Source organism: Symsagittifera roscoffensis, chromosome 8 (assembly GCF_963678635.1).
Source record: "Symsagittifera roscoffensis chromosome 8, txSymRosc1.1, whole genome shotgun sequence".
NCBI lineage: Eukaryota > Metazoa > Xenacoelomorpha > Acoela > Convolutidae > Symsagittifera > Symsagittifera roscoffensis.
Genome location: NC_087069.1, coordinates 53,217,763 through 53,245,451, shown reverse-complemented (window position 1 = coordinate 53,245,451; position 27,689 = coordinate 53,217,763). Strand labels below are relative to the sequence as shown.

Sequence of the window (27,689 nt, the reverse complement as noted above, 5' to 3'; positions counted from 1 at the left end):
CCCGAGGATGCAGTCTTCCTCTATTTGGATCGTACACTGGAAGCGAAAGCTCCTTCACGTCCATTTCCACAAGGAAGTCCCTCAGCCTCGTCAAAGACAAGACTAGATTTTCTGGGTCCACGTGTTGCTTCTCTGTCGCCCTCGTTACCAGGAAGCACAAGTACTTTCCCGGTATTTGCGACCCCGCCGGGGGTAAGGCTGCTACGCCCCCTATCCCTGGTCTTTGCTTCCAAAGGAATTCCACGTTTTTATATTCCCTCTTAAAATCTGCCGCTAGCGCCGTCCTAAAACTCATGTCTGCGGTGATAGCTACCGCACATGTTCTGTTTGTGAGTATGAAATCACTGTCTGTTAGTATTATGTTACTAGAATATTCATTTGGTAAATTAAAATATGACTCAACTACCCTGCCTATGTCAGGTTTCTTAGGTTCTTCACCTGTTTCTGCTTCTAAGTTTCCTGTTTCTCTTGCTATTCTTAATTTTTTTATTATCAAGTTTTCAGTGTGGGTAAGTCCTACCCCCACTCCCCGGACAAAAATATCCATCGGCGTCCCCGTCGATCGCATACCGGGTATTAAGTCAAGATTAGAAGCTGGAATGAGAAGTTGTCCTTCCTGGGCAGCCCAGGAAGGATCATCTCGTTCGGTCTTAATGTATTTCGCGCTTTCGCGATCTACGTCTTGAATCGTAACGCTGGTCTTTTCAGGGTCTGATGTCATTTCGTTCAGCCACTCTAAGACGCGCAGGTTCGTCAGGTCTTGTTCATTTGACTGCTGTTGCTCATCGTCGAACTCCACCTCGGGCTTCGACCAGTCGTCAACCCACTCGTCGTTGTGATCATCGACTATGTCAATGTCCTGTGACACTGTTATTTCTTCTAAACCCACTACTTCCTCCACTATTTTCTTTAGATCTATCCTATCCACTACAAAGTCGTCACCGTAAGGATTGTATTTCTTTCTTAGTCTCGTCCCGTCCTTCTGACGAGTCTGCATCGTGAACGGAAGATCTGGTTCCATGTTCTTGGGAACCTCTGTCTGTTCGGAATCCTGCCAATCCTCCTCTGCGTAGGGCAAGGTTTCATCGTCCGCTTCGATCTGTTCGTTTGGATCCAGGTCCAATGGTGTATCCGTACCTTCCTCTACGACTTCGTTTCCATCGTTCTTCTCCCTGGTGCCTTTTTCATTGACCTCACAAGCAGGATCCATCATTAGATAATCCCCTTCTTCCATGTCTGCAGGTATACACCAGTCTTCTGTCGATGGATTGTGTGGCTTGATGTTCTCGTAGTGGGCGGCTCGGCCAGTACTCAGTCTATAAAAGCGTCCCTCTTGGTGCACCTCTGTAATCATGAAGGGTCCCCTCCACTTCTTCAGAAGCTTTTTTGTCCCTTTCGGTGGTATAACGTTCTGAAATACCCATACGTAGTCTCCCACCGAGTAAGCCTTTGCACCAGCTGCTTTCTTGTCGAATCTTTTCCTCTGCCTTGCCTGTGCCTGCTGAGTGTTTCGTCTACACAAGTCGTTCAACTCCTGTTGGCGTCTGATCACATCCCTCACGTAGACCTGTGGGGATGTTTTCTTTCCCTCATACTCTGGGTAGAAGAATGTCAAGGGTAAAGATTTCTCGTGTCCCGTCAGCATCATGTGTGGACTGACTCCAGTGGTGGAGTGTTGCGTGCTATTATAAGCTCCCATCACCTGTGGAAGGTATCTGTCCCAATCGGTCATATACCTGGAACAGTATACTCTCAGCATCGATACTAACGTCCTATTCTGTCTTTCCACTAAGCCATTCGTCTGAGGGTGGTATGTCGTGGAGTGAGCCTGAGCGACCTGTGACCGTCTCATAAGCTCTTTCGTAAGCTCGCCTACGAAAGCCGTTCCATTGTCCGATTGAAACGTCATTGGACATCCGTGTCTTGCTATCCACGTATTGATCAGGTGGTCGCATGTCTCTTCCGCTGAGGCAGTTATGCAGGGCACGGCCTCTGCATACTTCGTGAAGTGATCTATCATGACCAAGACTTGGTTGTAACCGCTGTCTGTCATGCATATCTTCTGGTGATCTATCTGCACCACCTCGTTGAATTCAGACGACTCAATTGATTGTAAAGGAAATCGCAACTTCCTAGGATCCTTGACCTGTTGGCATGACAGACATGCTGTCACCCATTTCTCGCATGCCTTTTTCATCCCAGGCCACTCAAAGCGCTTCAGGATCCTCTGATACACTTTGTCGATCCCTTGATGGCCCATCTGATCATGCGACCTGAATAATAGTTCTGTCTGATAGAGTTGCGGCAACACTATCGCGTTATATTTGTATAAGACCTTGTCTTCTTCTCTTCTCCTGCAAGCCACGATCCCATCCTTGTTCAGATATAATCTCCCCTCCTTCTGCATGAAGTATTGTCTCAGGATCCTATAGCTGTCTTCTTCCAGATCACCTTTGTCAGGTGCAGCGTTTTCTATCCACCTTTTTAGGTTGCTTGTCATGCGATCATTTCTCTGCGCCCTTAGAAGGTCCGAGAGTCTGTATCTCGCCTTCAAGTACGTCTTCATGACTCTCATCTGACTGTTCAGCTCGTTGGGCTGATGTGTGTCTTCTTCCATCTTAACGCACCAAATCTTCGCCAACGGTTGTGTTTCTTGTTGAAACGGCTGAAGATCAGTCCTGACTACCTCTTTCTGCGGCAACAGGCTTATCGAACGTTTCGATACCGCTATCGTTTCTAAGTCATCCGCTGCGTTGTCAAAGACTCTTTCGCTTGGTATTAGGTAGCGATCACTGTCAGGATCCTGGTACACCTCTCTGTCCAGGTTTCTCGCCCGAGTTTCCACTAGTAGCGTGTGTATCGCCAGTTCTGACAGTTCTGATCCCGAGGTCGAATCCCTGTCTGAATAGGTGTTAATTCTCGAGCTTTCTGACTTATCATCCGTCGAAGGTGTTGTGCTGGAGACTGCACGCTCCTCCAGATCATGTCCGTATTTCCTTCGCATCCATCTGAACTCCCCGGACAAAACTTTGTTCTCTAGGTCCTGTTTCTCATCAGGAATTTTCTCGTCTATCTCGGACTCCCCGGACAAATTTCCTTGTCCCGGGTGTTGATCTTGTGATCGCTGGTTTTTCTCCTTATCCTTCTCCCCGGACAAATAGTCTTGCAGCAGATTTTGTTCTACCTCTTCACCCTCTTTTTCCCGATCTACAAAGGTGACGGTTTTCTTTCGCTTGCTGCTCCCCTGTTCTTTCCGTCCGTAAGAAGTACTGGTTAAAATCTCTTGGGGTATTGAGGATACTAGTTGCTGAACTATTGTCCTACAATCCCTCTTGTTCTCCTCGTGCCGTTGTCTGGACGGCATGATCCTCACTTTCTTACTGACTGTTAGCGATGCCACTGCTGCTGTCCACTCGGGGTCATCTCTGGTCACTTCTCTTTCTAACAATCCACCCAGCATCCGCATTACTTGTGGTGTGACTTGCACCGTTTTATCCAATAATGAGAGGCTGTTTATATTCATGCGAGAGAGTTCTTGCTGGACCAGGTTCGAGCGCAGCAACAAATCTAAGGGGACTGGATCCTCCTTGGACAGGATCTTTATCTCAGCTGCCTTCTCTACAGGTAACTCAGGATGCCCTGGAATTGGATGTCCAGACTTATCCAACCATCTCGTTAAGGGAAGCGCTTCATAAGTCTCCCCGTCCAGAAACGAGAATCCCTCCTTTACTTCCGCCTGATTGGCCTGCTTCTGCTCCAATCTTTCATAGAACTCAGTTTTCTTGCTGAGACTGTCAGCATTCTGATGTTTATCACGCATCCTATGTTCGATTATCATATGGTAGCCATCCAATCTGACTATCCATCTACCAATATAACTCTGATCCATCGAGTAGGTCTTCAACCAGGATAACGCTCTGTTGTCCACGCGTAACTTGAAGGGAGCGCTCCCCAAGTATGCACGGTACTTTTCCACGAAGGTGACTACTGCAAACATTTCTGCTTTCGGTGCGCCATATTTCATCTCTGTGTCACTCAAGACCTTGCTGCCGTATGCAATGGGACGGAGGACTGTTCTGGCACCACCGATGCGTCTGTGTCAAGAACATACATGCCCTTTTCTGTAGGCATGCCCAGCACTGGCGCTTCGCACAGTTCCCGCTTTATGTTCTCGAAAGCAACTTGTGCCTCATCGTTCCATTCGAACTTTTTCCCTTTGTTGCGCATCAGCTTCTGCATCGGGTACACCTTGTCCGCGTATCCTTTTATGAATTCTCGGTAGTAATTGGCAAACCCTAGGAAGCTCATGAGCTGTGTGTCCGTTCTAGGAGCTTTCCATGTCAGCACAGCCTCTACTGCTTCTGGATCTGGCCTCACACCATGCCGGTCCACCATTCTTCCCAGGTACTTGATCGAATCCCTAAGGATTTCACATTTCGATGGTTTGCATTTCAAGCCTGCTCTTTTCATACATCCGAAGACCTCATCGAGTCGATCAATGTGATCCTCCAGGGTTGGTGTCGCTATGACTACGTCATCCACGTAGCACATCAAGAGATTCCCGTACTTTTTGGTCACTCCTGTCAAAGCCTGAGCCATCAGCCTTTGAAAGGTTGCTGTTGCATTGCACAAGCCGAAGGGCATCCTCTTCCACTGGTACAACCCCAATTCGCACGCGAATCCGGTTTTCTCCCTGTCCTTCTTTCGCAGAGGAACCTGCCAGAAGGCAGAACCCAAGTCCAATGTGGTGAAGAACTTTGCATCACCAAGTTTGGATAGGCTCTCGTCTATTCGTGGTATCGGGTACGCATCTTTAATCGTTACCGCGTTCAAGTAACGAAAGTCGCAACAAAATCTAAGCTGCCCCCCTTTCTTTTTCGCCATTACTACTCCGCAAGCCCATGGTGATTTCGAGGGTTCTATCATGTCGTATTCAAGCAACATTTCTATTTCCGCTGGGCACGCTTCCGATTTATGTGGCGTCATTCGCCTTGCGCCTTCCCTATGGGGAACGGCGCCCTCTTCTAGTTCGATTTCGTGTTCGACGAAATTACAACAACCGATATCCGCCTTATGTTTTGAAAATACCTCGGCGTTCCGATTTAGGAGGTCCCGCAATTTTTCAAAATCTCCCTCACCTATTTTTCCTTTTAAATGTTCTATTTCTGGCAAAACCGGTTTGTCAGAATCTAGTTCATATGACGAGGGGCGTTCCGGAAAATTCGAGCAGCTTGATAAGCCGTCGTCCGTTTCGGATTTCATTGAAAACAATTTATGAATAGATTTTAATTCATTAATTCTCTTTAAGATTTTATCTTTATTTGCATGATAAGGACAGTCTTTCACACTATATTTCTTCGAGTTTTCTGTCTCCTCATAGTCGGTCCTCATCGGCAAGGCGTAGCCAAGCTTCTTTCCACGCTGGATTGAAACCGTGGTGTCCAGTGTGTTCAACAACACACTGACACACAGTCCGTTTCGCGTTACCGAGAAGCTCCGGCCTAAAATCACCGAACTCTGACTATTTGGATTCGGTACTAAGCAAACCTGTTTACTATCACTTAACGAATTTAAATTTCTCATTCTAAAAATCGCTACTACAGCTTGTCCTGGTTGTAACTTTACTTTTCTATCCAAAAAAACTGGTACCTTATTTTCATCTGTTATTATCCTATTAATGGGTCTCTTAACATACTTTCGGTCCGGGTTTCTAATCCGTATTAGACCGTTGTTTAAGTCAATCATCACGTCAAAGTTCCTGACAAAATCTCTGCCCAAGATGAATTGGTCGGCGTCGTCCAGATTCTCTACCACCAGGAAGCTCATCCAGAGGTTCCGTCCTCCCATGTGAAGGACCGTCACCGGTGTTCTTCCGGCTACGTAGATAGCTCCTCGATTTGCAGCGGCTAGTCGGAGATTCGTAGGAATCAGATCTTCCCGCGTGAAGCCCATTCTCTCCCAGGTTTTTATCGGCATCACACTCACCACCGCGCCTGTGTCCAGAAGCCCTGTGACTCCGATTTTTGTTCCGTTGGTGTCAAGCAGGTGTGCTGTCACATCTGCTTCATATCCAATATGTACCGCGTCTTGTTCCATCATGGCGTCATGGCCTATCCTGCGGACTTTGAGTTCCTCTTCACCCAAATAGATCTGCCCCATTTGGTCATCATCTGTTGTTATGTAAGTCCTGGTGTAGATGCTGATTCCATCCACGTTCAGCATTATTTGATACGGCCCATAGACCTCCAAGTAGCGTCCATGAAGTTTCTTCATGCGAGGGCCACCCGTCGTTAGTAGTGCTCGCACAGCTCTCGACTCAGTGCGTGGCTCCACCTGCCTCAGATAATCTGCATATGTGTCCAAATGCATTAAAGTGAACTCTGATGGTTCACTCAAATTTCTTATTACCTGGTGTCCAGCCACTGAGATTATCGACTGTATCTTCTTTCCCTGCGGCGCCATGCCGAACCTCTTACCGGAGATCACTTTAAGTTTCATATCTAAACTGCTTGGTGTTTTCGTCTCCTCGAACTCCGTTGCTTCGAAGGTATTCAGTTGCTCCTGAAGCTTTTCATTTTCCAGTTCAAGTTTCACTTTTTGTTCGATTTCTTTCGTCACCAGTTCCTGTTGTACTCTATTTAGAGCATCCTTTGCGGCTGCCTTGTAATCGATCTTGAAGTCATCGGCCGCAGTTGCTGGTTCCGGTTCACATGCTTCTCCTGTTACCGCTTGCATCTTCTTTGCCGCCAGCTCTTGAGGTTTGTCCTTCCTGTGTGCCTCTGCTTCGTTTAAAAGTCGAGCCTTGCTTGCTTTCACTCCCGATAAAGCTTCTTCATGCCTTGGATGCTTGATGTCTGCCACTGCATCCCAGAATTGTGGACAGTCTGATTTAAAATGACCTTCCAAGTTGCAAAAGAAACACCTCGGGCCGAATTTCGCAATTACTCCTCTCATGAAATCCTCATGTTCCAACTCTGACGCATCTTCGTCCTCGAGGCTAAAGCCTATTGCTTTCATGCCTTGTTTATAAGCTGGGCATGCTGACACATGATGGTCTGTTGAACTACAATTAGCACAAGAGCGTCTCTTGTCCATATCGTCCCTCGGTTTATACCAATTGTTCCCTTGGTTCGCTGGTCCGTTGTTAAAATTGCCATAATTGTTCTTGTAATATCCAGATCTCGAAGGAGGTTTCAGCAATAGATACTCTTTCGATTTGAGTCTCAACTCCTCCGGTGTTGGCGCATTAGTTGATAGTGGTGTGTAATGCGTTGCTAGCATCGTACGAAGTTCATCGTTTTTCACACCATCGATGAATTTTGAGGCTACGGCCAGGTTCATCCTTCGGTTTGACTCATCCGGTTGGCTGCGTCTTCTCAGCATTTCCAAATCATCGAGAAACTTGTCTATAGTTTCATCTTCCCGCTGCCTCCGTTTCTCGAAGCGCATCATCGCCTGGTGCCCCTGCACCCCTGATCCGAAACGGTTTAATAAGATTTCGAAGATTTTCTCAGCAGTGTCACGTTGATACTGTTTCTTGGCCATGACACAGTTCAGGGCTGTCCCTTCTAAGTTGCTGGTGAGCGCGCTGCATTCCTGTCTCTCAGACAAGTCTTCTTCCTCGAAATGCAGCTTCATTACCTCTATCCAGGTATCAATACAGCCATCAGATTCGTCTTTGTAGCATCTTGGTTTCTTAAAGACTCTTCTGGACTTTTCACTGCGTTCATTGGTTCTAGATAACCGCGTCAGGAATGTCTCCAAAGACCTGTTCAGGGGTTCAAATGCTGTGGCCATTGCCGTAGCATCCCTTGAGTGTCCCGCCTGAGTGTCCTCACACCTTGTCGAAGGCTCTGTGTGCGGTACATCCCTACAATCCGAATCACCATGAGCGTTTCCCGCTTGGCCCATGTGACTCCTCCTCGGGCTTGTATGCCCCATGTTGCCAGAATCGCTTCTCCCGGTCGCATGTGTGCCTTGCGTTGGTCGTTCGTTCGAGGTTTGTCTGTTCCCCGTTGAACTTGCTCTACTGTTCGGGCCCCATGCTGTATTACCCCTTGTGGCATAGCCTGATGAACTGCCCCTGCCTCTAGTGGATCCATACGTCTTCCTCCTTTGATGTTCATTGAAGTTCACCCTCGGTTCCCTGCTGGGACCTCCCGAGTTCGGCTCTCCTTCTTTTGGTCCACTCTTGCTGCTTAGTAGCCCGTCCAACCTATCCATGATAGCCTGAGTTCGCCTCTCCATCATCGCATCTATCTTTGTGTCAAGAGACCCAAGAGACTGCTCTTGTTGAATTCTTAACTTCTCCATGTCGGCTCTTAAGCGTAACTCCCTCTGTTCCGCTTCTCTTGTCATTCGCGACAAGTTCCTCGTCATATGTTCGTCCGTTCTTTCTTTCAAGCGTTTTTCGCTTCTGTCAACTTCTTGTCTGTTGCGGTTTATTTCTTCCCGCAGACTTTCTCTTTCAATGTGAACTGCTCTTTCTAGTTCACTCATCCTTATCGACATCTGTTCATTTTGTTCTCCTAAACTGCCCACTATGTTGTTTAAGGCTTCCTCTAGTGCTGCCCCGTTATCCATGAGTGGCGTCACTAGTGGTGGTGTAACTCTGTCGGTCCCAGGTAGCTTCGTGCTGGTCGAGATCCGGGCCTTGACTCTCTGTCTTGACGTCTTTTCATTATCTATTTCAGGATCCGCTAACGCGTTGCCAAGCCCTCTGGTTCTACTCTCTTCAGGTTGTGGCTCCGAACTTGTCCTAATCGCGAAGTCCTTCGACTGGCCCGGTGTGTTTGCCTCTTTGCTTATCGTTGTCACTACACCAAATTTATCCATGGTTCCAGTCTCTCTTCCGACGTGTGCCTCACTCTCCTGGATCGAACTATTGAGACTGACTTGAGATCCAAAGTCCCCTTGCTCCTCTTCATCCTCTTCCTCCTGGGACTCCCCATCGTTTCCTGCTCCTCCTCCCATGCTGAATGGAAAGATGTTTCCGAAGGTGTTCTTCATTCTTTCTGAGAATGATGATGACGTTGTTTGTTTCCCCGTTCCGCCTGCCATCATAGTGTTGTCTGTCGGAGATCTTCTAGTCGCCGTTACTTCAGTTGAGATGTCGGACAGTTCCGACATCTCCTCTCGATCCAACGTCCCGGTGGAAGTGGCAAAATCATGGCCTTGTTCTACCGGAGTAGATTCACTCGCCAGCCTTCTGCCTCTCCCTTCCAGTCCATTTACTCCCTGGTTGTCGTTCATGGTATGGTCCGTATTGACCTCCACTTCTAACAGTTCTCTTCGCTCTTCTGAGGTCTTCTGACTTCTCGTTTCAACCATTCTGCCTGAAACCGTCCCCCTTTTGTCAGACCGGGATCGCTTGATCCAATCCACAAAAGGATCGATCATCGTTTTTCTTTGCTTTTCAGGTATGAATTTCCTAGAGCTATTACCTCGTTTTGGTATCCTCGACTTGTCTAAACTCATTCTTTATTTGTCACTTTCCTATGCCTACTCTTGACTCAATTGCTAGAGACCTTATAGTTTTATTAACAATAATAATGACACAACACAATAAATTTCACCAGATTCTATTAAATAGTGACCACGAATCCCTGTATGTTGTCAGAGTACAGTTTGTATAAAATTTATTCACAATAGCCGATTATCGGTCCAAAGATCTGGAAACTAGCACAATATGATGTTATCAGTCAATTTAAAAGATAGTGTACTCACTACCCAATCAAGCACAGTTTAGGTTGATTTAAAATCAAAAAACAAAAAAATATATATTGACACAATATGAATGTATATATAAAAAAAACGTATGTGTCTTGTACTCTTAGTCGGTCGCAGTACAATAGTCGAACTTGTCTTTTAAAGAAAAAGCTTTCCCTGCTTGGTGCTGCACCAAACAGACAAAACTTTGAAGGCAGTTATTTTCTCAAGTGGGCGTCTATTGCACCCACCGAGTACTGTGTTACCTATCTGCCTTCGGACTGCCCGAGCTAGACCTACTAAAATCCTCAGGGCAGTCACTTTCCCCAAAAACGTATTATGTTTCAATCCACACCAATGAGTCACGCTCTTTTTAATTTAGACTTAGTGTCGCGAATATCCGAGTTCGGACCTGTTTTGTATTAGTCTGGTTCTTTTTGAGAGGCAAGTTACCAGTGCAGTCACTGATACCTAGCCTGTTTATTAATAACCTAATACCTCTCGCTTTTTGGTCTTTCTTTCGTTTACCTAAGTCCTTAATAAAATAATACCCCTCCGGATTGGCACAAATAGGACCCTTCCGGACTGTCAGAATATAGACCCCTCCGGATTGGGACCCCTCCGAGTTAGTTAATAGTAGACCCCTCCGGATTTGGACCCCTCTGACTTCGGAGCCCTTAGCTCTGTCAAAGTAGCTTTTTGTAGTTTTCTTAATTTCAGCTTATACCCCTCCGGATACGTTCTGCGTTACTATTATGCTGTTTGAATTAACTGGGAAGGGTATAGGGTCCTTTCCTAGACCCCTCCGGGTTGAAGTTAAGGCACTTATTTGACAATTCACACTAACGGTGAAGGGTCTTATCACTTGCCTAACTTCAACTCTATTATGGTTGTCTTGTGCCTTCAGCCTTCCCTTTTTGTCTAGAACTGTCCTAAGTTACTTAGTTCAATCGCTATCAACTTTTGGTAGGGGTATAAGGGTTTTTCAGAAAAATTTATAAAACGTGAAGGGTGTACCCCTCCGGATTTGTGTAATTTGCTAAAAACAATCTCAAAAAATTTTCTTTCTCGCTTTCCCGAAAAATTTCTGATCCTATTAGTAAGCTCAGCTAATTTCTGATCTATTGGTACCAAGATCAACTCGATATGATCAGTAGTTCCAAAGTTATTAACCAAAACGTCTTTTTTCCGAACTCAAAAAATTTTCTCTCTTATAGGTTCCGCCTAACTTTTTCCGCAAATCTGGTCCTTTCGACCTAAAAACTATTGATCTGAGCTCAGAAGGCCTATACTCTTCTAGTTCAATGCAAAAGACCCGATATAAAACGCTTTTGTAGAAAAATTTTGTGAAAAACTATGCTACCTGGACCCCTCCGGATTGATGAATCCACCAAATCAAACACGTTATGTTCGATTTCTCTGCAACCCGGAAGGCTTTCGGGTAGCGGGTTTTAAAACTCGTAGATTCACTAGTGGACGTTGTCCGAACAACTATTTTTGCTGTTGTAACTCAAAAATTTCAAAAAATTTTCTGATTTTATAGTGTTTCTTACTATCAAAAATTGGAAAATTTGGTTTTTTGTACCAACTAGTTCCAACCACTTCCGAACTAAAGTTAACCGGTTCTGCTTATTACAGTAGTGCAGTTACGATGTAACACACTAACTTAGCGCTTTTTTCCGTTTCAAAAAATATCGATATCTCAAAAATCGCGACTTGTGGGGGGATCAAAATATCGCAATTTTGACCCTAAAAACCGGTCAGTTCTCGTTGTTTTTGTCTGAAAATCGATATAAGACTATTAATATAGGCTATATAAGTAATAATATTAGGAATACTATACCCCTCCGGGTTTGTTTAATCTCCGAATTAAGGTGCTTAACTCGGATATTCGCAGTTCGGTGAAGGGTCACTACAGTGCAGCACTGTCGAGCCCCCCACAGATTACTATCTTACTTTTTGTACCAAAAGGGATACAAAACTTGTTAACGATACCCAACAGTCGATTGTAGTTGTCGTTGAGCCTCTTCCTGTTGTTCCCTGTACTGCTTGCCGGATCGGTCTTCACCCCGGACCCTTCCGAATTGAGCGCAAATCAGCTGACCCTTCCGGATTGGGCGCAATTTATCATTAACGTGCTTAAATGCTCAAATAACCCTACAGTACAAGCCTCCCAAACGGGCAAAATTGATCGTAACGATCCTGACTGATATAAATGCCTGTAACAACAATATATCTATCAACAACAAACGGGGGGGTTGAATCACATCTTGTCTGGGGGGATGATTTCTACTGATTTTTTACTTTTTTACTGTTTTTGGTTTTTTCGGTTATTTTTTTATGTTTTTTGTTTTTCTTGGGTACTATACTACTTTTTGTTTGGTTTTACTTATATCTTTAAGTGTTTTTGGTCACCAACCGCTCAGGGGACGAGGGGACGGCCGATCCCCCCACCCTTCCTGGTTTGTGAATTTTCGGTCTTAACTAGGTTAAAAAACTATTCACGGCAATCCGGAAGGCCTCCGCGTTCCGAACTACCCTTCCGCCCCGGCGGTTTAGGCCTAATAAGGGCGTTAATGTGAGCATCCGCTCGGCGCGGAGTGCTCGTTAACGGTTCTGCCGGTCATGATGTTAAAAAAGAATAACACCCAGGAGCGCCATAAAAACATACATGTAACATTCGCCCGGAAGATACATATCGACGGATAACAAAACTAAGTCTTAAGACGACTGGCTAGCGTCTAAACAGAGCTTTGCATGTTTTTCACCGTCTCTACCAAGCCAGTACTTTTCGGTGGTCTTTCTTACATCAGGCTGACAAAAACGCTACTGTTCTCCGGCTTCGACCAGAACGCTCAAATTAACTGAATTACATGCAAAATTAGTGAGCTCATGGCTGGGTCTCTGTATCCCCAGACCACGAGGTCACTCCTAAAAACAGGGCTACTACTTATTATATTACTATTGTTTTTGTTCAGTAGATAAAAATCATCATCTCCATCGAAGATGGATCAACCCTTTCCCCCAACTCCTAGCACCTCATTCTTGTCAAAACGAATTAAGATCTTAATTAAATTCAAGTCAGGACATGACGGATGCTAAAATTCAATATAAGTTCATAAAAGTCCACGTCCCGAGACCCTTCCGGATTCTTGAATCCGGTGAATCAAGCTTCTTAATATCCAGTTCACAATAACTCGGAAGGCTGGGTTTTACCCTTCACCGTTGCTCGCAACGGCCTTGCAACTATTGTAACAGCACAATAGTTGCAACTCGGAACGTCCTCTGCTGTTCGGTAGTTCGTTGTTGTTTTTTAGTCTCGATTTCGTACTGTTCGTAATCGCAGATAAAGTTGTTCTGTTTCTTTCTGCTATTTTAGCTAAAATGGCCGTCTCTGACGTTTCTCAGAAATATGACGTCATAATTCGAATTTTTAAAAATTAGAATTCCAGAATCTTCTAGCCTTCACCGTTTGGCTAATCGTTCAAATAACGTCCTTATCCGTTCTAAATCGCCAATCCGGAAGGTTCACTGCTAAAATCCTGAATTCTGCAGAGACTGCATTTTGGCCATTCTGGTCGAATGTCACAAAAAAGTGACCATCTTGGTGGTGAGCACAATGCTGGCTCTAAGATGGATAGAAGAAAATATAGCAAAGTATCGGGAATCGAAGGCGCCAACAGTAGAGTCGATTCACGCGATAGATTACAGCAGGAGACTTGAGTTGTTCGAGACCGCATGCAAGGTATTTGCCACACCAATGGAAGTCAGACACATGTGGAGCCGCTTGAGATTCTTTCCTTGGTTTCGCGCGACGTTAACGTCCTGGTTATACATGGTGACGAAGGATCACATCAGGAAACACCAAAAGTAATATCGATAGTTCCAGGCCGAGATAGGACCAGATGCCTTCAAGAGACCTCTGCTGACCCATCGAAATGCGATCACGACGGGGTGGAAAAGAGTGGGTAGAGTATCCAGAAACAACATTAGAGCAAGGGAGTCGATACTAGAAGAGGACCTGGCGAAAAATGTAAGCCTGAGTCTTCACAATTTTTTCTGTTTGAACCGGGAGTCGAAGGTGAAGAGCTTACCGAATCAAGCGAAGAAATTGCAAGAGCAAAGGGAGTGGATGCGATCCTATGATTAGCTGAAGGCTTGGGAGGAGATTGTGATCAGCTCCGATGACGAAGAGGCACTATTGAAACAGATCACAGTGTCAAATATACCTGGGTCGGGTACCTCGAGGGTGAAGAACACGAGGTGAGCCGGTGGCTCAAAAGGAAATTCTAGAGTCTTGAGTCTTGAGAGGGAGGGGGCTCGAGGGTGAACTCGGATGAAATCTGGGTTCACCAAAAAGAAGTTTTAACAAATGAGATATTGTTATTAATATGCTATATCTATTATATAAATCAAAATGCTGCATGACAATTTCCTGATTGAATAGGACAAAAGAAATTTTAAATTATCAGCTTAAAAAGCGAGAATTCATAGGTGCAGGTGTGTGCAGATTTTTATTGCTGTTTAGCGATAGTGTGAAAATTTTATATGGTTGTGAATTTTGGAAGGTAGGTAAACTTAAGTCTGCTGCAAACTTCTGTAAATGACCACTGGCACTGTATTTTGAGTGACACTCGGGTTTCTGGGGATTCACTGACAGAGACAGCACGCGATGAGGACATCGATCTTGAGTCCGGGGAGTATGTGCCAGTCGGTCATATCTGGAAGTTTGACCTTGAGGGACACGAAAATACGTGATTTTGGAGTGAAGTTTTAATTTTCAAAATTTTGAATGGAGCCTGCCATGCTCAGTTTTCTCGCACCAACTGAAAACAAAAAGTGAAAAATCAGAACGACCGAATTTACAATTGCGGGAAAATACTTAAGAAAACAGCAGGAAATTGCTATTCGCAATTTCCAGATACAAAATAAGATACGAGTAGAGCCGTCTTGTCCTGAAATAGGAAGAGAGATAATCACGAGAAGAGAGAATAACCATTCGAACCGAACCAGAGTGAACCTTCAACGGAAAGGTGGACAGCTTGAGTGTCCCAATGGTTCAGACAAAAACTCCAATTCTAGAGTCAAAACTTATTTCTGTTATCAAAACTGATTAGTATTGAACTTATCTAGTTATCGTATTTAATTCTCGAGTTGCTTATCAATTTAATTACTCCTTGTGCTTGAGTGCATCAACATGTGAGTCCCTAATTTAATTTTCTCGAGTGTGTTTTATCATTGTTATGTTGAGATAAGGCGAGTTTTAGGTTGATCCATCTGAAATGGATCAAAGTTCCACTGTCCAATAAAAAGTAACTTAACGGATTGTTCCAACCCTGTTTTTAACGGCGTTCGTGTATTTTGGGTATTTCGAGACCTAAGTATGGGAACGTTCTTATTTTCTAGAGTGGGGGATATTTTGGTAGTAGCCTTTAAGCTGTAACGGGTTCTAGTCTCATGTCGCAAGCGAACCGAATTGGTTCCGACCGTTCTTGAGGTAGAAAAACACAAGAGATAGTGTCCCTGACTCTTGACCCAATGGTTATAGGGCCTATTTTTCTTAAGCCTCATATGTGACCGAAGTAGGTCCGACAATAAGTTATGCTACTCGTAAAAAATTCTACTCGTAACTGAAATATTGTCCAACTGCTCTGCTCAGACGAACTGCTGTGCTCCGAACGTCAGACGGAAGGCACTTTTTGGAATGTGCAATTCCCTTAGCTAAACTTAATGTCCGTAGATGTTAGCTGTTGAGTTTTGTGTATCTTTAAAGGTTGCACAAAAACTATATTTGAAGACAGTAATTGTTTTTTTTGAAGGAATGGCATGAGCTTGAATGAAATGATGCGTGGAAGAGAATACGAATTGGTCATAAAAACAGACACTCGCCATGATGAGAAGAAACAGTTTGATAGTTCGAAATGTTACAGTCTGGTCGATATCAAAAATATAAAACGTGAGTTGCCACCTAAAGTTTTCCTCAATGACCTCTTGGAAGATTGTTTTCTCAAGTTTAATGTCAAAGATGAACCTGTGAAGAAAAATCCCGAATTACAGAAAAGGTTGGACAAATTACGAAAAGAGCAGCAAAATCGAGATTACAGAGAAATTACTAGAGGGACAAATGTATTCGTCACAGGAAAATCTAATATTGCGCCAACATCAATTCACACACCAGTCGTGGACAAAAGTGTCAACAAGCAACTCTCGATGGTTGCAAACTTTTTCATATCGCTTGCTCTGACCTATTTTGTGGGACATTGGCTGGCCGCATATTTTAGTACAGAACTCGCCATCAGAGTCATGGCTGGAGTTATTATAGCCTCTGTAGTTGCTTTTGCGGAAATCTACATTTTCTTCCGATATTGGATTTAGCCATAAACTGCCATTCCATTTTGTAACACCATCAGCTGATATCAAATTTTATGTAAGCGCTCGGCATAAGATGAATTTAGTAGATATTTTTAGTATATTTTAATTATTTATTTTTCCAGTTGTTTTGTGGAATTCATAATAATTTCAATTGAACTATTTGAATAGCTTCCCGAAAACTAGCTGCATGAGACGAACTAACCCCCCCCCCCCCCCCCCGCAACCCAAGCAATGATTTGTTAAATTGAGAATTAAGTCATTTTCAAGGTATTTCCAACCAATTGTTCTAAGAGCAATTGTCTCCATACAGAAGCCAAATACTGTGAGGCCTTTTCAATACAAGTCACGCTCTGCATTATACTTTTTTCGGAATTTTAAGCATCAAAAGTTACACAGTCCTAATTGAAGTAATTTTTGATGGCCTTTTGTTTGTTCGTCTAAACGGTCTTCTACCAGAGTTTTGTCGGCTTAGTAGTGGTGCTTGGTTGGCGATACTAAATGCTTATTTGACGTGGTAATTTTGTTTTGCGACAGTTTTGGCATTAAGTTGAACATAAGCCGAGTCAAGCGTATGAAATTAGCGTAGATTTTTTCAAATTTGTTGTTGACCTACTGGTTATCGTCTGTTTTTTTTTTCGTCAGCATGAAATAGTATGGTTTGGGGTCTATTGCAACTGCTGCGAAGCGCAGATTAACTCCGTGTTTAAAGTACTCTCAGGGGTTGCAAATCTTGCCTCAAAACTCGACTGCTCAAATCTCACAAGTTCCGAGATATGACGTTCTTAATGATTTTCTCAAAAAATTTCAGAAATTTAAATTTAAAAAATCACAAAACTTTAAACTCACAACTGTAGTCAGGTGCTGTCGAGGTACTCTCACAGATTGTAAATCTTGCCCGCAAAGGCGACTGCTCAAATGCTTTTGGTTTCCGAGATATGACGTTTTTTTTAAAATAATTATTTGAAAAGTTTTCAAAACAGATAAATCAAATTCCACAGTAATGGAGTTTCACGATTCTTTTAGCTGGATAGTGTTAAGGGTTACAAGCTTTGCCTCCTACTGTGACAACTGAAATTCTTTTACTTTTTGAGGAATAGCGTTTGTTCTCAACTAAAAAAACTTGATAAAAATGTTTCAAAATTCCCAGCCCTACAATTGGGTGCTCTCAGAGTATTTTCAGATGTTCCAGAACTTGACTCTAAATTTGACTGCTCAAATCATTTTTTTCCCAGATATGCCGTTTTTTTATACTTTTTCAAAGTTTTCAAAAAAACTTAGATCTAAAAAAACTGCACAAAGTTTGAAATACTCAACAACTTATTGGGCTGCTCTCAAGGGACTCTCAGGATGGTTATCGGCACTACAAGTTTGGCTGCCGAACGCCTTTTACTTTCTTAGATTTGACGTTTTTATCTTTACAGAAATTATTCAAAAGTTAAATTTCAAGGTTTTTTTTCCAAATTTTGAAAATGTCGACCCTTTGGTGGGGTGATTTAGGTTACGACCAACCGATGCAGATGTGGCCTCCTTTTCTTATAATTTTTCGTACGTTTTTTGATTTTTTAGAAGTTGTTGATTTATGATTTTTCGAAAACTTTCTTTGAACTGAGAAATACATAGAAAATAAGAGTCCGATATTTAAAAATAAAATTCGATTGATTGTGAATCCGATTAATGCATTTAATGATTTTTGCTAGTGAAATTTTTTCAAATTTTTTTTTGTTTTTGAAAGTGCAGTCGGCCATTTTGGGGTTTCGTTTATGAGTTAAAAACACGAAGATCTGAAACCCAGTAGTTTGGAGGTTTGACCTTTTCAGTTGGAACTAACTTGTCGTTCAGTTTTATAAAATCAAAAGCGTTGTTGTATTCCTATGTCTAATGTTAAGGTTGCATTCAATTCGTTGTTGTTCTCTCATATGTTTTATATAGAAGCAATTAGACTTTTTTCCCGTAAATAACTTAGTTCACAGAGTGGTCAAAACTAAAAAAGTTTAGGTTCAGTTCAAAATAAACTCAATTTTTATGCGTCTCCAGCACACTTGATGGGCGCGTGCCCACGACGCTATATAAACCCCGGAAAGATTGGCCATTTGTTAATGCCACTTTTTGATGGTTTTATTCTTGAGATGGGTTTTGGTTATTTTTGACCTTTTCCCAACGACCCCAAAAAGTGATTTTTTAAATTTTTTTCTAATTCAGTAAAATTTTCGGCGTTGGTCAAAAAGAACTTTCTATTAGCGCCTAAGAAATGTGGTATGATGCTATAAACCGTTCGGAATAATTTTTTTTTGGCTTTCGCGAAAAATTAAAATTTCACTTTTTAAGACGGTCATTTAAGGGTTGAAAAATGAAAAATTTTGTAAGTTGAAAATATTGGATTCTGAAATGGATGTTAGGAAATATGGTGAACGTGGGACCAAAAACGCTGAAAATTTCTTTTTTTCTTATTTGGGCGTTTAACCGAAATTTGTAGTAAAAAAAAAAAGAAATTTTACTTCAGATCTGTCTTACATTAGCTTCATTAGTTTAGGTCATATATAGCCAGATAGAAAGTTTGAACTACAAAAATTCATTGTAAACTGCCTCAAATTTTTATGATTTGTTGTGAAAGATGATGAAATTGCTGAAATTAATACGAAAAAAAAACCAGAAAAAAGCCAGAATTTTCTTAAAATTTTTTGGGCGCATTTGTCATGCGAAAGCGTTTTCAGCTGCTCTGCCAACCATTCAAAACTGCCGGAGTGTGCGCATATTAAGACTAAAATTACGCAAACATGATGCCAAGGGAGGGTGGGACGCAGACCTGACTGGCTAGGTCTAGAAGTAAAGAGTACGCCTGGGACGTCAAAGGCTCTGGGTTCAAAACCTGTCAAGAACTGTTTTTTTTCAAATGTTAAATACTCGGTTTCAAAAAAATGTCCTTGTATTATTTGTCTGCTTATGTTTTGTTCGCTTAGTTGCATTATCGCGTAATTGTTTTTTTAGTACGCAAGTTTCATTGTAGTTGCTTTAAGTGTTTTGAATTTTTTCTTCTGTTTATAATTTTACTAACCTTGACTCTTTTTTGTATGTTGGTTTGTTTGCCCATATGATTTCGACTCATATTTTATCGGCTTAGAGTCCTATTTTTGAGTTGCTACAATGGAAACGTAATTTATATGCGCTCCTCTAGATTGCACAAAATGTTAAAAATGTTAATAGAAATTATAGGCTCACATGACAACAATTTTTGCTTTCATTTTTTTCTTTTTCGCTTGATAGGTTTTGACTTATTTTAAATTGGATTAATGGCCTCATATTGCGTTTTTCGATGGGTGAGAAAAAATTGTATGTGCGTGTGGGTGTGTGTTTTGAGAGTGAGGGCGACTGAATTACTTTTTATTAGGCTTACGTTTTTTTTGAATGATTTTTTTTTCGGTTTTTCTTGTTCATTTTGTCAATTCATTTTTGGGCTTAATAGATTTTAGCCTATTTTATATTCAGCAAACAAAGTTTTGTATGTGTGTGTAATTTGAGGGCAAGGGGGACTCATTAACTTTGTTAAGTCTTGTTGATTTTTTTTCGGCTTAAAGGGTTTCCGCAAAGGTATTTTCGGCTTTTTTACAACTTGGTAATCTTTTTCCGATACTATCTCACGTTTTATTGTCTTGGCGTGTTTTTCACGACTAGCCTTGTTCATTTTTACTTAGTTAGTTTTGATTTGTAATACTTAGCGTCTTTCTTGTTTTGTATCGCAACTGGTGCGAAGCTCAGCTTCGATCGTGTAAAAATGGCATGACGCAATCATAGTTACAAGCATCAGCAGGGGCTGGGTGGATTGAGTTAATTTTAGAAATTCGTAGATTGGAATTGCTTGACACTATTCTTCGTCATTGGTTATTTTGAGCAAGTCTTTTGTTTTATCTGAATCAGCGTTATATTCGGTATATTTCACACAGTGCAATTCGGCATCTAAAAATCTAAGCAAATCAATGCATGATGAGGTGGGTATGGGCGTAGTGTTTTTGAAGCTTATACGGAATATTGGCGGTTAAGACTGTTTAGTTTTAAAATAAGGTAATTGTGAAAAAAAAATCGTGTTTCAGAAAGAAATAAATCATTCAGAAATGAAATTTTTTAGTGCAAATTGTTGAATTATTGACCAAACCTTCACAAGTACTAACTGCCGTAAAAGGGATGTTGCAGACCATTCCTTGTTTTGTTTCTTATTGTTTCGATCATTCTCGAAGAATAGTAAGTAACTATGGATTAGGGTCCGTTTTTAATTATTTCCAGACAATTTTGCCAACCTCAAGAAAAGCTCGTAGCAGGTCAAATGTAGTATCAATTAAAAAACCTCTCGGTTGTCATTCGGATTCTAAAAAATTGAAAAAGTGATCTCAGTGTCGAGAACAAGTGGTCTTAAAATTTTCCATTTTTTCTTCTAATTTAGTCTGAAATTTTTGAAGAAGAATTTAAGGAGAGGTTGATCTCCCTATTCAAATTGACCACAGTTTCCACGTTATCACTACTTATAGTTTAATTGTTTTCAATTAATACAGCCAATCTTAAAATGAAAAAAAAAAGGTTCATAATTTATCATTATCAATGCAGATATTGTTAATCCTTTTAGTGTATTCAAAGGTCTATTTAATTTGTTCAGGTTTTCACAAGATTTACACAGTTCAATGTTCTTAAAAGTTCAATCTGTGGTATATAAGAGAAATCATTAAGTTAAAAAATGTTTTTTTTTCTTGAATTTTTGTGATCGGAACATCCTGTGCAACTTACTCGTGTTTTGATATTCTTCTGTTTCAGATTGAATTGATTTTGATTGTCAGTTAATTATTACATAATAGTATCAACTGAGTTGGGTAAGATGTCGTTTCTGTTCGGGAGTAGGAAGACGCCGGAGCAGATGTTGCGGGAGAACAAAAGACTGCTTGATAAATCTATTAGAGAGATAGACAGAGAGAGAACGAACATGGAGCGGCAGGTCAGTTGCTGTTTAAAATTGAATTCGAATGTGGATGTACTGGCATCGTTTTGCGGCCACATCAAGACAAGCTTTTCTCATCAGTTTTTCAAGTGTTTCACTGTATTGGTTATGAGCCAGCAAAATGGCCCTCAGAAGGCTGACAGAACGGTGTCCTGGACAAAGTCTGTTTTACTTTTTTTGTGATTTTCGGAAAAAAATCCGGCTTTGTCTTCGGAGGAAGAGAGAAAAAACAATTCCATCTAAAATATCTTCTTAAGTCTTTTTTGTTCAGCACTGTTATTTTTAGGAGACTAAGTTAAAAAATGACATCAAAAAACAAGCCAAAGATGGACAAATGGACGCAGTGAAGATAATGGCCAGAGACTTAGTAAGAACAAGGGCGAATGTTAAGAAACTGTACCTGATGAGAGCTAACATACAAGGAGTGCAGATGAAGCTGACAACTATTAAGAGTAGTACAACTATGGCACAGAGCATGAAAGGAGTGACTAAAGCTATGCAGAGGATGAACAAAAAGGTAGGACACGTTAAAATTGGTTTAAAAAAAGCGAACACAATGGAAATGATATGAAAAATAAGTGAAACAAGTAAATACCATGTGAACAACTAATGATATGGATGATCGTCATTCATATTAATGATATGGAACATAGATTGATATCTGAAAGCGAAGTGCTCACTTAATACGGATTTTAAGCGGCGGTTCTTTGAATGTTTTTTTTTCTCGCTAGCGACTTCTGATTTTCAAGTCATTTTGTTCCGCTCGCGGACTAAATCCCCCAGGACTAAATCTTCCCAGGACAAAATCCCCCAGTATTTTTTTTAATATCAGCCAAATTAGCGTTAAGCAAAAACGCATCTCGGAAAACTAAACTACTCTTGGTGACCATAAATAGAGTGAAGGTTAAAGTAGAAGCATAAACATAACTAAACCAAAAATAGAACTAAAATAAAACGAAAAATTAACAGCGATAGCTTTCAAGTAGTTAATCTCCTTGTAATTAGCCGCTGAACATACTATGCGTTTCATACGCCCAAAATTATTTTTCTTCCTCGCGTGCACTTTCTTTCCCAACTGCAACTGAGACAAAGTAAAGCCCTGTTGCGATTGCTGTTTTTGGATGGCTTCGTATAATTTCCAGATATCTGGGTTGGGCATCTCTAAGATCGGCTCAAAACTGGTGAAATCCTTCAAGAGCGTTGTTTGTTCTTGACAGGTCGTCAATTGTACGGTGATAGACATTCCACATATCTTTGTGAAACCTGGCCTTCCTCCGTGACGCATTTCGGTTTTCCTTTCCGACAAATTTATCCCTAAGTAATTGTTAATGTCTTCTGGGATCTGGTAGCTCTGGATCAGAATTTTGTACCACTCATATACATGAAGCGGCGCTTCAAAAGCAAGCGTAGCCAAGAGGCGTATGGACTAATTGAAATCTTTGTCCTCCCGATATTGAACCACAAGAACAGCATAACCGAATTCAAGGTTCTTTCTGTTAATAGTCTGAGAAAATTGAAAGAAACACCCCTTGATTTCGGTTTCAGGAAATTATCCTCCACGGTGGTTATCGAAGCCATTTCAAAGTCCATCATAACAGAAACTGGTTCTTTAATGCTGGCTTTAGATTAGACCAGAGTCCATTGTGTGTCTTGTCGCTTGTCCGATAGAAGTGCGTAAATGCAAGGGAAAATTGTGCCGTCAACAAAACAATACACTACGTAGACCTGATTAACGTTTTCCCGACAGCTCTTAAATGTTGCATCGATGAACCGGTTTTCATAACAATTGAGAACATCGGCGTTGTTGCTCGTGGCAAAAACGAAGTATCGCTTTTCGCTTCCTGGAACCACTGATCTTCAGGAAGAAAGTCTTCCTCATTTAGAGTCTGCATATACTTCACTGGCAGTTCTAAATCAAGACCAGTTGGGATGGGTGGGTGGCATCTGTTTTCTTGCCGAAATCTTCTGATTCAACTTTGATGTTGGGGACGTGGCTTGTCATTTTTGGTGATAGAAGCGCTCTCTTGTATAAAGTCAAATGAAGTTGGATTATTGAAGATTATGTTTTTGCGCTTTCACACATGTTCTTTCACGACAAGGGATGGATGAAAAATGGATTATTAGAACGTATGAATGAAAAAAGAAATTATTTGCATAGTTTCGCGCACTTTTCCTGGCTCTCACAATTTTCCGGAATCTTTCCCTCAGAAGGAGCAAAAACATTCTCTTCAACAGTTAAAACATAGTTGAAGATGGTCACGGGCAAAAGAGCCGCCATTGGGCACTTCGTGCCCTCAGGCCGGGCTCTTTTTCCCTTGGGCATCTTTCAACTATGTTCTAACTACTACTAAGTTTCTAAAAATTCACTTCAAAATGGCAATGCATGCCTTTTGTTAAGATGTGAAAATCCTTTTGTTAAGTTGTGAATTCAAATGAATTTAATTGGAAGTAGTTTCAATTGAAAACTCAATTCATAATGCTTTGAATATATTCTTTTATTTTTCTTGGATGATTAGTTGAAATATGGGGGATTTTGTCCTATGGGATTGAGTCCTATGGGTGGATTATATCCTGGGGGATTGTGTCCTGGCGATTGCGCTCGCGGACTAAATCCCCCAGGATAAAATCGCTCCGGATAAAAACCCACCGGATTTAAATTGGTCCTATTGTCAGCTAACGAAAATTCTGTTTTAGTTCTTTTTATTTTACACGCCGTTTATTTGTCTGGTTTTGTGAGCAAAACTGTCTGACAACAATTTATGGATTTCTTATTATTCCCCCTCCCTCTTTGCAAAAAGGGGATGGGAGATTCTCTACTAGGTACATAATTCAAATATTCTTAACCGTTGAATTAGTTCTTTATAGGGTGGCAGTTCGTTACTAGGTATTATTACACGTGTAGGTGAATCTGCCGCAGTTCCAGAAGTTGTTAGCGGAATTTGACAGACAGAATGAGATGATGGACATGAAGAGTGAGATGATCACAGATGCGATCGATGACGCCATGGGGGCCTCAGACGACGAGGAGGAGACGGACAATGTTCTCAATCAGGTCCCGACCATAAATTACATTACATCAGGAAACTACTAGATTACATAATTCTGCCGAAATTCTTAATTCGCGGGGCTTAGAAATTATTGGAGGGGAAGAGGAAACTGACATCATTACCAGTGGTAGCACGTTTTTAAACAGGGTTTTTAAAACCGTTTTTAAAAAATTACTGTCAAAACTCTGTTTTAAAATAGTTTTGAAGCATGGCTATTTTTGATGTGTTTAAAACCATCAGGACGGTAACATAATTGAACAAGTCACAAGTTAGTACAACAGTACTTGATTTGCGGTTTTTGAAATGATCAAAGGGGGATGGCAAACATCATTTCATAAAGAAGATAAACAAGAGTAACAAGTAGGCTGCTGTGCCATTACTAAAAGGTCCCGATCCAATTTTTCTTGCCAATAACATTTAGTGCCAGGTTTGGAACGTTTTAAAACGGCCATTTTAGTGTATGTTTAAAAACATCAGGACGGTAGCATCTTTTAACAAGTCGCGGGGTTGAAATTATGCGGTTAACAAGGCTAGCTGGCGGATTTGCCAGTATGAAAGAAGGTTCCGGATTCTGTTATTGATGTCAATAATACGCTTGATTTTAAAATACCACAGATTTTAAAATATGAGGTCCAAAAGTAAGCTTAGAGCAAACTGCTAACGGCTTTCAAATGCATAGTAATTAATTATTGTTGCCTTCACTAGCTTTAAATTACTAAATTGAAGATTTTTTTTACACTAGATTTGTCCGAATAGAAACTTCAAATTGGTTTTCTCGACAAATTTTTTTTTTTTTTGGATTTTTGTAATTGTCACTCGAAAAAAGTTTACAAAAAATTGGCTCAAATTTTACGAAAGCATCTAAAATTTTCCTAAAAACGAAACTCTTGCATTTTTAAGTTCTGCTTGAGTTTACATACTCTTCTCCTTTTTTTTACTCCTGTCGCTGGCAATGGTGTTATAATATTAGCTCATTTTCCAGTTTGCGGTTTCAGTTATCTGATGAGTTTTCACAGAAAGACCTCAATAAAAAATGTAATCCGATCTTTGGGACTGTTAATTAATCATTAACATGTGTGTTGATTACTTGACTTTGTTTTAGGTGCTGGGTGAATTGGGCTTATCGATTGGAGATGGATTGACAGCCGTGCCTAATGATTCTCTGGCAACGGGGGGCAAAGAGGCAAATGGACCCAACAGGATTGCAGTCCCAGGGGGAGCTCCGGCCGCAGGGGGTGAGTGAAATAAAGTCCTACAACATATTTCTTGACCGAAGGATGTTAACGTAGGGTGTTCCAAAGTCCAAATTTTGTTGCCTTGATAATTTTGACTTTCTGATTTTGTAAGACAGCATTTCGTTGCCGTTGCCCGTGTTTGAAAATTTATCGAGCTTAAGTAGGGGTAAATTAAAAAGAGCCGAAATCAGAAAGATTTCATAAGTTCAGTAAACAATTTATATGATGATGATGATAATTGTGATGATTTACTTGTTTTTCCAGGTGGAGCTGCAGGCGGTGGACTCAACTCGGCTGATGTGGATGCTGACCTGGAAGCCAGACTGAGGAATTTGAGACGAGACGGAAACGATGATTAGATTAGATTAGATTACATTTCTACTACAGTTTACTTATTGATGCTTAAATCGGCGACAGTTGATAATTGCTGGAAGAACATAGTTAAAGCACAACTTAGCAACTGTATATAGTGCAGAATTATCAATTAGTTTACTCAATTAATTTTTCAGATTATCATTTTAAAATGTACCAACTTTTGTCAGTTTTCGCCACTAAATGAGTCAATTATTTTTATATGATATTGATGGTCGCCTTTTATGTGTAATTATTTATTTTTTGACCAAAAAATTATCAAACTTTTTGTTCAGACTAAAAATCATCACCAAAATCTTCTAAAAAGCATTGAAAAGAAACATGTCGAACATTTGATGGAACAAATAATCATTATTATCAAATTTTAACGAAAATCTTTATTAGCTTCTAGTTTGGCGACTATCAACTAGCGCATCTCAATTTCGCTACAAAATGTAGACAATGCATAAAGCGTCAATGATTCGGAGTTATCACTTCCTTCTTCCCAAAAACCAGAGTCGACAATTAAAAAATGGATGATATTTGTGCAGATAAAAAAAAAGTCGACTTTATATCGTGATTAAGGCGTGTCTATTGAAATAACAGTTAATCAAGTCTATGGAAGAAAATCAAATAGCTAGGCAGTTGTTATGCCCTTAGTTTGATAAAAATGTAATCCGTTAAAATATCACAAAAGCCCCTCGTTCTTCTTATTAACCCTTGTCATATCGTTACTGATACGCTCGATATTTTTTGTGGATGCTGATTGGTGGCGTCCGTATCACCTCCAATGGTTTTCTGGTGGATGTCACTGTGTTCATTGGTCTATCTAGCTAATCTTTGATACAAAGAAAGTGGCGCTTATTTTTAATTCAGAATTTTGAAGAGAAACGAACAGGAGAATCGATAAATATTCAAAGTAATGGCAAAAGATCCATACAATCAATTGTCATATTCTATTCACAGTATCAAAATATAAGAGGAAAATGATTCTTTTGGTGATCTTTTGCTAAATTGCGAAAGATGTAATATGGCTGAGAATGTTATCTTCAATGCAGGTAATTTTGTTCTTCAGCTCTTTCGCTCTCTGCTTTGTTTTGTTCCTCTCTTTTTTTTCTGGTAATCTTCCTTTTCTTTTACGCCTTCTTGATTGGTTGGTCGACATCATCACATGTTATAGTAAAATGGAGCGTAGTTTAACCACACTAGCCAACTTCATGTAAACTAAATGCACCATTTTGGATAAAATTAGATACACCTGAATTAAATAATCAACTACAGCTGTATCAAACATAGCGATGATTAAGAGTGATGAACGTAGTGAAGACTCTTATTTAGGTCTTGCTGATTTTTTTTTAGTTTGTTTTTTTTCAGGAAAAAGTCTAAAAATTTGTTCACGCTCAATTTTGATTTTTCGTGCTTTGACTTGTGATTTTTTTTTTTTCAGTTCATTGCAAAAAGGAAGGAAAAAACCACTATCGAACAGCAATAATATAAAGGTCACGAAAAACGTGATCGACTTCTAATTTCGAAAATGGAAATTAGTTATCAGATATCCCAGTGAAATAAAAGTTTTGCCTATTGATCCAGTTTTCTCAAAATGGGTTAATTTTAGCATAAAGTGTCCATCATAAATTGTTTTAGAAAGTCAAAGAGCTTTAAGGCCATTTATTTTTTTCTTCGAAGTGCAAAATTTTGAAAATTAAAATGGTGATTTGTTATGCATGAGTTATAATTTTTTCAATATAGGTTTTAATAAAACAAAAATGTTTAATCAAGTGCTATCCAAGTCCCCGATTTCCTGTCCAACTCACTTTTGTGTACTTTCTTAAGAAAAAACCAAAACCCCCTTGGAAATGCTATAAACAGGAAACCACTATAAAAAATTTATGGCTTCCCTTGAAAAGGTGTTAAAAAACGATTAATTTAAAGTATAACCCTATTAATTTCAAACCTACTCCCACTACATTTTGAAGATTCTCATTTGGCAAATGTTTG

The 27,689-nt window shown here is 40.7% G+C and overlaps 1 protein-coding gene across 1 annotated transcript; it reads left to right on the top strand.

Annotated features, from left to right (window-relative positions):
• The first annotated feature begins 20,881 nt into the window (after positions 1-20,881).
• LOC134853006 (charged multivesicular body protein 2a-like) lies at positions 20,882-25,809 on the top strand. The gene is made up of 5 exons (XM_063868918.1): positions 20,882-21,055; positions 21,345-21,575; positions 23,961-24,110; positions 25,208-25,340; positions 25,605-25,809. The coding sequence occupies exons 1-5, from the start codon at positions 20,939-20,941 to the stop codon at positions 25,697-25,699; spliced, it is 726 nt and encodes a 241-aa protein (XP_063724988.1). The 5' UTR covers positions 20,882-20,938; the 3' UTR covers positions 25,700-25,809.
• Positions 25,810-27,689: the final 1,880 nt, after the last annotated feature.

Coding starts and splice junctions, on each gene's coding strand:
- LOC134853006 (XM_063868918.1), top strand. CDS start 20,939: ATGTCGTTTCTGTTCGGGAGTAGGAAGACGCCGGAGCAGATGTTGCGG. Junction 21,576..23,960: donor TGCAGAGGATGAACAAAAAG/GTAGGACACGTT, acceptor TTACACGTGTAG/GTGAATCTGCCGCAGTTCCA. Junction 25,341..25,604: donor GGGAGCTCCGGCCGCAGGGG/GTGAGTGAAATA, acceptor TTGTTTTTCCAG/GTGGAGCTGCAGGCGGTGGA.